The sequence below is a fragment of the Sturnus vulgaris genome, chromosome 5 (assembly GCF_052056855.1).
Source record: "Sturnus vulgaris isolate bStuVul1 chromosome 5, bStuVul1.hap1, whole genome shotgun sequence".
NCBI lineage: Eukaryota > Metazoa > Chordata > Aves > Passeriformes > Sturnidae > Sturnus > Sturnus vulgaris.
This window is the reverse complement of record NC_142247.1, coordinates 31,322,596-31,334,643: the sequence shown is the minus strand read 5'-3', so window position 1 is coordinate 31,334,643 and position 12,048 is coordinate 31,322,596. Positions and strand designations below refer to the sequence as shown.

Below are 12,048 nucleotides of genomic sequence, written 5' to 3'. Positions count from 1 at the left end.
CTGCGGATGCCAAAGGTTTAGACAGGCTCCGAAAACACTTAAAGAAATGCAATAAAGAAAAAAAATCTATCACAGGTGACTTTAAAAAAGAATAAAAATCTATAGCCAGGAAATCCCAAAGCCACAGGATTGCTTCAAGAGCACAGCAGAGGGGAAGTATCACCGAATCTTGGCGCTGCTCCCTCTGTTTTAAGTACTTGCTATTAGACACTGTCAAAGCCAGAACACTGGAATGCAGAGACCTTCTGTCTGACCTGGAATAGCTGCTTTCATGCCTTCAATAGGATAACATAGCTATCAACAGGCCATTTTCTCTGCACCATTTGGTTTTAGTCCTACAACTGATTCAGACTACTCCTAACAAACATGCCACACTCTGGCATAATCATTCAGAAGGGAAAATCTAAACAAGATGCTGTCCCCTCTTGCCAAAGGAACTGAGGGGCTTGGGAATCTCCAAGATAGACATGGAGTAAAACTCATACGGTCATCATAGGAGAAGAAGTGGTACTCTCCCAAGGATGACTTACTTTAACCCTTAAGGAGAGATGAGAAATTGCTTGAATCAGAGGACTCAAACATGAAAGGAATTTGTATTACATCATCCAAGCCCATTTCCTGCCAACGCCTTACAACCCCAGAGCCTTGGTCGGACTATTCATCAGCAAGGTATTTGTTACTTCCCCTGAGAAGCTGTTTATAGGACTTAAGGAGCTTACTTCGAGGAAGTCTTCTCATAGATCTGAATTAGGTGAACTCCTTAACTATTTCTTCTCTTACAACGTTTTTCCACATGGTTACTTACTATCTTTTATTGATTACGAGAAAGGCATGCATTGGCATGGAGTTCGCTGGATATGTTTATGGAAGGTATTCAGGGCTCTGTAAGGAAAAGATTCCATGCCTTGTATTCAGAGATTAGAAAGGCAGGAGACATGAGGGAAGAAGGGAATAAATATACAGCCAGAGTGATCTATTTACAATTCTCATGACAACTGCAAGACATTCTGCTTCCTGTATTATTTAAGGGGGTTGATGCCAGGAAATCAGCTAAACAAAGGAAAGGAGGGATTTGGGGGATGTGGCCAATATAAGCACAGAGACTTGGGTCAGAGTGAAATTTCAGAAAGGAGGTTTATAACAAGCCAAACTATTTGGTGGTTTATGTCTTACAACTTTTTTTAATCCCACTTATTGTATCTTTCCTGCAGCTTCTTAGGGATATAGTCTGGGCTTGAGAAAACAAGGAATCACTTCTTCATGCTTCACGTGATCTAGCAAGTGCCTGACCAAGACAGTTCTGGATTCAGGGGAGATGTATCACCAGATTAGTCTCAGTGGATCTTTGCTTTTCCAACTCATACTTAATTGTTTAAACTTCAATCTAAAACCAACTCCTCCTTCAGTTTTTAGCTAAACATTGTTCTCTATTTTCCTTCTCACATATCACAATTTACGTTGTTTTCTCTTAATTCTCTTTGCCCTCTCAACACATTTTTACCTTCTAAATGTATTGAGAGTTTTAAGTAATGTGGGATGCCATCTGATAAAGGACTTCTCAAGTTCCTTCCCTCCTGCAGTGTTAAATGGCTTTCCGTAAGTACATCTGAACTGGCCCAAACTCTTCATAGCTTTGTCAAGCAGTAACATCCCTGCAGTTCTCCCACTACACGCTCTTGAACCCCTTTACATGCAGCTGCCTCACAGATGCTTCTCACCTCCTGAATACATTGGACATTTTTGCCCAGACTACATTCTCTGAAATGAAGCTCATTATTTGCTATGAGAGATCACAGCTAGGTCAGAAATAGAATATCTCTTCAGTCCAGTCTACTAGCGTGGAAACAGTTCACTGCTTGCCTGAAGAGAGGCTGTAGAAGCCAGGATGCAACAAATTTGGCAGACTTATCCTAATCCACCTAATTTTAAACATAAGGAAAGTTCTTAGAGCAGCTTCCTCTCATTAGCTTGGTCCCATCCCAAATTTTGGGTTGATTGCTTTCAAGTGAAGAGGGACTCCTCAAAAGTACCAGGAATACTGAGCCTGGTCTTCTCCATTTTATATGGAGGATCTCAGAAGCATTCTGATCTTTGTCCTGGCTATTTACTCAGAGAGTAAGGTGTTAAAACTTTATTTGAGCCTCTCTAAAACCTCTTTCTGTCCCTGAGTTTAAGAATTTGTATTAAGTACACTTTTCAAGTGAGGAGTGTAAGCAACAAACAACCCAAAAAAACACAAACCACGCTCCTTTCTAGCACCTGAATAACTTAACACTTCCACTGCTACCACCTCATGGGTTACAGAGCCACATAACATACACACTGGAGGGGTTCTATTCATGGTCAGTTACTAGGAAGAAAACAAATTAAAAACTAAAATTTTCAGGAAGACTACTTAGATTTGAACTTTGAGACAAGGAGTCTTTGTTACAAAACTGACCAAGCAGGATACTAGAGAGACTCTGGTTGGTGCTATCATGGTCCAAGTGAAAACAAACAAGTGACCAAACTGTTTTCCTCCAGGATGACATTTTTATTTGCTTCATGGCAAGAGCATCTCAAGTGTGTTGGTACTAAATCAAGAGATTTTTTGGGTGGATACCCTAATCAATACTGGGCCACTTAGCTGCTAATCAAGTTGTAGCAATATTCCCAAATTCACACTTCATCCACATAATGGAGAAGAGAAAGACAGGTGAAGGAGTCTCAGACCACACAGACGAGAGAGGACAGGTTTCCCCTTCTGAACTCTGTGTGGAGATCCCTACTGCTTGCTGCCAAGAGACCACCAATGAGTACCAGTGCCTCTGTGCAGTCAGCTCCAACAGGAAGCCCGCTGACCTGCTGTCCTGCCTCCCCATGGGAGCTCTCACACATCCTTCACATCTCAGGATAAAGGTCTTCCTTGCCAAACTCCCCACATTAGAAGGGACCGGGCAAAGAAAACAATTAGGAAGGAAAAAAGCAACGGGGAGGCTTCCTGTTCTCACAGGCTGCCACCACTGGTGTTCAGTTTCCCCTCACCAGCTCGTGGCCCCAGGGAAGGCAGCGCACACATCCGCCTGGAGCCTTCGATGCCCTTTCAGGTATTCCAATGCAGCAAGTGAGTAAAGACCCAGGGGAAAAGGCTGACAATTGGAGAGGATTTAACAGCATTTCACCTTAAGCTCAAAACTGAGAGGATAGTGATAAAACTGTTCCTAGCAGTTGCCATAGGCACCCACTACCTTGGGCTGCAGCCTCATCTACATACAGGAGAACAACAGGTCAAACCTGATGAGTGTTCAGATGGAAAACCAGCCACCGAAATTAAGCTGTTGAAGGAAATGTCACTTGTGATAGGTAACGATGTTTCCACCACATTAGTACCGAGCCAATGGCCCAGTTTGATTTAAGAATTGTACTTAGGGAAGTACAAGCTTTTAAAACAGGCTTCAAACCAATATCCTAACCTGCTGTGATAGCTGAGGATCACTTTCCATAACAGAAGAGGTATAATAGCTCTAACATCCTGACCCAGTTCTGGTGTGTGCAATTACCTCCTGCTTCCATAAACTCTCTGTCCTCCTCTCTTCCCTTCAGCGTCAGTTAAACAAGGTATTCTTGCTCATTTTGCTTCCTGTTGGGAAACAGAATTATTCTGTGGAGCTGCCAAATTCTGCCACAGAAGTGCCAGTATTCAGCATTCTAACAAATCTCAGATACCATGTCTAATATATTTGGACATGAAAAGCGTTAGAGCAATATGATAAAGGCCTTGGCTATATACAAAATGAGCTGGCACAGTCAGCATGGAACAGCCTTCTGGAAGAAGAATATGTATTCTTGATGAGTTTGTCTGTATGTAAAAGCTGTATCAGTATAGCTGTACCAGTCACTCTCTGTGTTGAGACCAACACGAAGTATCTCAGAGCTGTTTGTCACAGCTTGGGAAATGAAGCAAGGAAGTCTTGGTTCACTGCCTTTTAGGCAGGTGCTTGCATTACAAAAAAAGAAATACCATTTTGTTAGCAGACCTAACAGAGGGATGAAAAACTGAATAGTCCCCAGGGAATAAGCTCTCCTCACCAGAAGACCTGGTTCTCATCTCAGTTAACAATGTTACACCAATGTTCCCTTCTTTTCACTTTACCATGGGCTTTGTCCCTGCCATCAGCCAAGCTCTGGGAAAAGGAAGGGTATGCTGCCATTCCCAAATGTGCATTAGCCATCCACAAAGCAAACCTTGAATTATGAGAACAGTCCCAGAGAGCTATCCAACTCCTTACAGGACTGTAACATAGATCCAGCAGTGCAACACTTCAGCAAGAGAAAGCCTCTTTTTAGGCAAACTTATAAAATAATGATTTAGCATCCATGCTCCCCAGGTCCTATCACCACAAAAAGTCCAGCAAGACAGAACTCTGGCAGGGCAGGTGAGGAACAAGGGGGCTGCACAACCACACAGAGCTTTGGGTTATCATAAAGCAATCACACAAGACCAGGATTCTGAGAGAGAGCCCCAACATGAACCCCATCTCACTTGGTTCAGTACTGCTGCCCATGAATGATGACAACAGAATGCTTAAAGAATCTTGGGAAAAGATACAAAATAAACTCCGTTCTGGAGACCTAAGCATTCCCAAATGGCCGAAGTGAAGACTCAAACCAATCACACATTTCCACTGGCAGGAACAAAAACTCCAATAATCTGGAACATCTGGGTATGATTTAACCACTAGAGGGTGTAAAAACAGCACAGTGAAAGGTTTGCAGCCAGCAATTAACAGCATTCAGAGCCTGAAGGAAGGGAAAAAGCATCCAAACAAGTAAAGGAGGAGTAGAATGCTACATAAAGTGAAAGAAATGGCAGAATTTGACTACTGTGGATGAAAAGCCCAAAAAATAAACTCTGCTTTGCTACTTCTCCTGAAGAAAAGTGTGGGGGGAAAAAAAGCTCAGTCTAAGTACTTACAGTAAGTAAGTGCAGTGGGGAAGAGCACAATACACTCACTGACTTACTATAACCAACTCAAATCCACCTCCTAATTTGAGGAAATCCAACACAATTGCTCCTGTATCTCATAATAACTTTGTTACAGGGTGAGGACCCCTACACATATTCCCACACCACTTCCTTCCCAGTGCAAAAGGGCAGGTGATGAATCAGCCATTGCCTGATTCTCCCACACCAGCCCCAGCCTGTGGCAACAGAAGACTTTTTTTTTTCTGCTGCTATCAAGTTAGAGGCTCGCAATCAGATTAGCTAAAAGCCTTGAAACCTCATTAGTGAAAACTAGATCTGAATTTAAGCTGCTTCAGGGACACAAGACAGAAGGACAAATACTTACTACACATCAAAATGTTGTAGAGAGCAGGAAGAAAAAAAAAAAACAAAAACCAAAAACAGACAAAAAATTTTTACAAGCATTTGCTAAATGAAAACACACAAGTTAAATTGCAGCTGTTTGTCCTCCAAGAAAATTCCATAAAGCTATCTGCCATCTGAAATACATCCACACACTTGCTAACATTCATTGCTCCCTGTGCTCAGCTATATAGAGCTCCCCAGAGCTGCCCAGGCTGTAATTCTCATTTCACATCCTGGCTGTAGTACAACTTCCCATGCCCATCTATGCTGATCTGGCAACCTACCAGCAATGGCAGTTCTGGACTTTCAAATCAGAAAAGACGTTATGGGATGAGAAAGAGGAAACCTGTGAAGTGAGATGTACTGGTAGGTATCAAAACACCCTAAAACACCTTAAATGGGTATGTAAAGTGAAGCACCAAAATAGGGTGGAGAAGGTGCTACCAGAATAGGAAAGCCAAAAGCAGATATGAAGCACTTTAAGGATCTAACAGGCTCTGCGTCCCAGCCTAGCTTACCTCACTTAGACTGGACAGAGCAGGAACACAACTCTCACAGCATCCCAGTGTGCAGTATTTATTTGTGTTAGTTAGCAGGTTAATATATCCCAGAAGACATTCTGAATAATTTCCTCCTATAAATTCGTACATACATACCAAGCACCAAAGATTTAAGCTCTCCAGTTGCTGAGGCTGCACTATGCTGCACTTCCTTCATAAAAACATCTCCCATTAAGCTATTATTACACATACACAGACCTCATCAAGAGATGATGAAAATCGCTTTCTTTATATAGCAGTACCTGAGAGTATTAAAGAATTTCATTTTGGTTTTGTTATTTGCTCATTACTGAAATGTGCTGCATTATTGATTTTCCGTGCATATTAATTTCCTGCTACACTGGTTCATACTCTGCTTTGCAGTAGCACTGCAGAACACTGAAAAAAAACTTCGTTCTGGAAAGGGAGATTTAATGTGTGACACTTCTATCTTACAACCATTAAATTTCATTTGTTCCAAAGCATCTCCTTCTTCTATCGTGCAAATTCATCAACTGGGATTTTCCTGTCTTCTGTCAGGAGGCAAGAGAATGCTTACAGACGCAGTGCACTGAACAGTGTAATTTTTACTGCTGTAGGAGAGCATCCTGAATAAGAGTCAGGGGCAGGAGCCCCACAGGACTTGAAAGGAATGCAAGACAAGTTCACAAATATTAGAAACAACCCAACAGGACGTGTCATTCCCTATTCACAAAAACTCAGTGTTGCTTTGCTCTCCAGATGCCAGAATTACAGCAATAAGTATAAAACAGGACCAAGCATGTACTGGCACTGAACATTCATTAACACTGAGGAGATAGAATGGGAGCTTGGGACAGGGATTCTAAGCTGTGACATTTTTAAGAATCAAGCATTTCCTAAGCTGTTGATAATGTGGATGATATTTAACCCTTTACCAGGCACCTTGTCACATACTGCTGGAAGCCATAAAAACCCATCTCCACAAACAATCCACAATAGAACAAAACTATTCCCACTCCATAACATGACAGCCAGGAAGCTGTCAGACAAAACACCCCTAAATGTACAGAGATCCACAGACACACAGATTTACTGCAATCAGACACTTACTTGATTGTCTCTTGCTGGATATCCATGATAACCTGAAGTCAGAGGCTCGTTCTGCAAGACAATAAAACAAAGTGCAAATGTAGGGGTTACAAGGAATAGAAAGCAAGGAAATACAGGCCTGTCTTAACTCAGCCAAAGACAAGAACCTGCATAAAAAGGGGGAAGAATGAGCTAAACTATTCTGTCAACTTCCTTTTTTCCATGTAAGCCAATACCCCTAAAATTTAATTTCATCTGCATATGCCAAATTGTGTAGAAGGAAAAAAAAAAAAATCAAAGCCATAAAATAAGCATAAACTAATCCCACTCTATCCTCTGTAATATCAGTTGTGTATATTTTTGGTTGTTTTCCAAAAAATTTTGATATGCAAATACATGAAAATTGAACAAAACAGAAGATAAAATTACAGAAGCTATTGTGCACCTCACCCAGTCTTGAAGAAATGTTTCCCTAAACATTAGCTGCAAATGTGTCTTTTTTTCTTCCTTTTCAAAACTATATTAATAGTTTAATATGAACTTAAAAAGCAGTCAATGTAACTTCAAACACCCCAGTAAGCCTGTGCAATACCTCAGCACTCCCAACAGGAAATCAATCCTCTAGGCCTTATTTCTTCAGCCCAGAAGGGACTCTGAGCCTACACATTTTGTGATATTAGCAGCTCCATCATCCTGTTCTGCAGGAATATATGAGCTTCCAACACTTCTGGAATTTCTCCATTAAATACCCAGACTCATCTCTATTTTAGCAGTGCAGTAGGGATTAAGATAACATAATACTTCCTAAATGTTTATTTCTTTTTCTTAATTTATTTTTGGTTCCTCTCCCTCCAACACATTCTCTTTGGAATGGGGAAAGGGCACTCACATGCCTCAGGCATGCATCTTTCTGTCTGGGCAGAGGATAAACTAAACTAGACAAAGTGTCTATCAGTTCTACCCTGGTACCCCTGTGCATTCACAAGCAACTCCCAGCAGAATGCCAGGAGGAGGAAAGGAAACAGTCACCCTCCACCATCGCTTTTTAAGTCTATCTCCTCCTAAGTCAGCCCTGCACTTTCTCCAGCAACTCTTGGGGAAGGAGAGAAGGGAGAGAGAAGCCCTGACAAAACGCAGTAAAACAATCTCAAATTTTCAAAAGCAAATACATTATGGGCATGAAGCTGACTGAGATTTACAATCACTATCAGGAAAGAGCTTTTGTTGAGATGTTTTAGGTTTTGTGATGGGACATTTGAGTGAAAGGCCAGCTCCTACCAGAGAGAGATCTACTACCCTACACGTGTGGCCACTGGCACAATTTCACAGTTTGAACAAAATGCTTTAACACAATTCCTACTGAAAACCAAGATGCTAATATTTCAGTGCAGAGCCTAGCAATGCTATTTAAAGTTTGTATCCATCCTCTCCCTCTTTACCTCAATCCTGCCCAGGGGATTCTCTGGGGAAACCTGCCAGCAAACACTCACCCTCTCCTCAGGCTCTCATGCTACAGTAGCATGCACAGTATGAAAGCTTCAAGGACAACAAAACTTTTGGCAGCCATTTTTTGGGGATTAACAGTAATTAATTAGGTTGGCCACCGTGTGAGTACATTCTTCTCAAATACTAACAGCCAGAAAGCAAGTTAATCAAAAAAACTCCACAAATGATTCAGAAACAGAAGGAAAGACTCAGAAGTTGGAAGAAGCAAATGGAGACCATCAACTACAGCACCACTCAAAGCTTTTGGATTTTAATTATGAACTTAAGTAAGAACAAACAACACCACAATGAAAATGCACAGTGAGTCTTTTTTTCCCCCAATGTAAGTACACCTTATAAGCACTATGATTGTTTGTCCCACAAACTACAGTTTACCAGTGTATGTCTAAATACCATAAACATTCATCGTGTATCAGGAGAGATGGTCTTCTCTGGAAAGACTATTCCAGGCATGCTTTTAACAGTACTTACAAACACCTGCAAGGTCAGTACCTCAGACAAGTTCCTGTGCAAGTCTCTCTCAACACCCTGAAAACCAGAAAGATTTCCACACAGGGAATAAGGAACTGATGGACAAGTTCCCCTTACAGATACTAAAGATAAGGGCAGTGAATGCAGTTATAATACAGAAAGGAAAAAAAACTGTTATTTTCAGGACAATGTACCTCACATAAGGGACTAATAAGAGGGACTGTCGATCACGAGGCTGTGACAGAAAAGAGACAGAATTGAACTTTGTGGGATTTCCTGAAATCAAAGAACCCGGATGCCAAGAAACCACATCTAGAAACAGAACAGTTTCAAAAATAGAAGCAAATCACAAAAGTGCGAAGAGAAAGACGATTGCAGAGATCTGAGGGCAGTCCACAATATGTAAGAAGCCAGAAAGAAACAACAAAAATTGAATGGAGGGGAAAATGCCATACATCCCACAATCTCCACTTTGTTTTTTGGAAGAAAACCTCACAGAATGCAGACTAAAAATATCTGAGGGATATGGTTGCATCAGGAAGTAAAAGAAGAGGTGAAAGAGGGTTACATTAGTGAAAGCTCCGAGATAGCAGAGGTTAGAAAGAGGGCAGCAGCTGGAGCATTAAGGTCACAAAAAGGCCAAAGATATCTCTTTGCCTTTCATACAGCAATGCTACCACCAAGTACTGGACTCTTTGCAAAATCCCCGCTGTGCGTATCATTGCTCTAATTGAACTTAACTCTCCAAGAGAAGGCAGGAAGCGCCTAGGGAAACCGTCTCCTGCCAATAATCTCCACTGCTGCCAATTTTACAGGTCACTAATGGTGAATCTGGGGCCTGCTGCATGATTATTCCATACGGAGTTTGCTTTTGTTGAAAACTAAACAGAGCAAGAAGTGAAAGCGTTAAACTCCTGCAACTGGAACAGCACAGTCCAGCAACATCCAGACAGAAAACCCCTGCTAGTAGGCAATCTAAGGCAGCAGAGGCTGGGGATACAGCTCAATCTCCTCCTCTGACTGCACATGAACAAAACTAATCTCACAAAATGGAAGTGAAAAAGAGAGAAGGAAGGTTTGACACAGATAAGTACCCACCACAAACACAGAGGGACCCTGCCTTCTGGCAGCAGCCTGATGGGAGAGGGAATCCCCAGATAACTCCATCTCTTTTGCACAGCTCCCTCCTGCCAATTACATTCTCTTTCGATGCCAACATGCAACCAGACATTCATAAAGAAATTGAGTTAGGTAGCACTAGCCTGCAAAATCAAATCAAACTGCCACTGGGATGTTTCATTACTTTGTTTACCACTGAAAGGCATTTCTCAGGCACTTGCAATTTGCTTTAGAGTAGGGATAATGAAACTGGAAGCTTATACCTTAAATCAGCTTTCTGCAACACATACTGGGATTTTATTCAAACCATACAGATGATCTCGCACATGGGCTTCCACACTTCCATAGGATGCGTGACCATTGTGGCTGTACCCCAGCAACAGCCTCTGTGCAGGCCAACTAGATTTGATTAGGATAAAAGTCACAACTCAGTCAAACCCACTAAGTCTTTACCACCCCTTTATTTCAAAGTTTTCCCATTCTTTCATTTCCCAGCCTTGCTAACACAAGACCTTTTCCACTGCCACTTGCAATAGTAAGGTCTGCAACAAACTGCAAGTCACAGGTACTGCCTCAGGTCAAAAGATAAATTCATCACAGTCATTTGCAGATGGCTGAAGCTCAAAGTAGATGATCCTACCTGAGCAGAACAGCCAGGCTTTGGAGTTTTTGATACCTCTCAACTCAACAAATTCTAAGAGCCGCTGAATTAAGACACATCTTTAAAACATAAGGAACTGCCAATAAACCAAGATGGCATTAAGAAGTGATCATCTCTGCAGGTGGCACTAAGTTATGAAAGGCCTCAAAGGACTAGAATAAAGTCACACCTCTAGGGAAAACGTCAATAGCTGTAACATACAATGGAAGGTCTGAAAGTCCTTCTACCGTTTTCTTAAAATTAGAACTAAGTTTTAGCTTAAAAATGCAATAATCCTATTTTTGGACTAACCTGACCCCAGAATGAATCAATTTTATATCACAACCTGCCATTTTGCCAGATGCAACAATCACTGAGCAACTGTTTCCTGATAGCCAAATTAAATGTAAAGTCTGCACATTAAAACTTTCCTGGTAGGAACCGTTAGCTTAGCAAGTCCATCCATATTTTCCCCAGCTGGAAAATCAATTCCTGCTGAACTCAAGCTTCAGCTTGAAGTGCTGAGTCCTTTTCATTTCAAAGATAATCTCAGAAACATGACAAAGCAATCTCTTCCCCGGATCTGCAGCATTCCTGCTTTCGTGACAGTACCAGGATAAGCAGAGTGAAGTTAATGTAGTCCTTTCAAGTTCCATAACCACCTGCTGGGTTCTGAACACCAGCAGCAAAACTCAAGGAAACAGCTCATCTGTCTCTGCTCTGGCTGCACCCAAGAGCTAGAGGTGGTGCAGCAGCCTGGTGGCTCGGAAAGAAGTGACAAGGGAGAGTCCCTGCACCAGAAAGCCAAAAACTCTTGGACTACGCAGTGAAGTGAAAAAAAGGCAACAAGAAATTACTTGTTCCTCCCGAAAGCAAAATGGGATTTTAAAGTGATGAGATAGCACAAGCTACACATTTATCAGAGACTTGTACTAGACAAACAGAAGCTGCTTTTTTAGAGCACAGTGAATAAGATGTTCACAATAAGAAAAAAAAAAAAGGGCTGAAAACACTGGCTATGAAGCTATTAATCTGAAAGTGACAGTTGCAAAAAAGTAAAGATCACGAGCCAGACAGAAATCCCAGTGCTGTTCATCACAGCCCGGTGGTTTCACCATCTTTTTTGTTTTACTTCTTGCATACAGGAAAGACAAAAACCCTGTGCTGGGGAAAGGCAGGGTAGGTGGGGGGACTGTATTGAAAAAGGCTTTTTAGTATTTAACTGTGGCAGAGCACTGCTAAAACTAAATGCCTTGATCTTATTATCAGTTGCTAAGAAAATAGGCAATTCTTTATCAGATCTTTATCAAATCTTTATACTTGCACAAATTAGTGCATATAAACAAAAATGA

The 12,048-nt window shown here is 41.5% G+C and overlaps 1 protein-coding gene across 10 annotated transcripts in view; it reads right to left on the bottom strand.

Moving 5' to 3' along the window:
• Positions 1-12,048, bottom strand: part of RBFOX2 (RNA binding fox-1 homolog 2) — a 170,070-nt gene that overhangs the window by 128,192 nt on the left and 29,830 nt on the right. For 9 of the 10 annotated variants that reach the window (XR_015803881.1, XR_015803882.1, XR_015803883.1 and 6 more), the window contains exon 2: positions 6,982-7,032. The exons of the other annotated variant lie outside the window; for it this stretch is intronic. Coding sequence is in view for 6 of the 9 variants with exons in the window: in XM_088165356.1 (XP_088021482.1) it covers positions 6,982-7,032 (51 nt within the window). In the remaining 3 variants the exon portion in view is untranslated. The remainder of the gene's footprint in view (positions 1-6,981; positions 7,033-12,048) is intronic. 10 annotated transcript variants of the gene reach the window in all.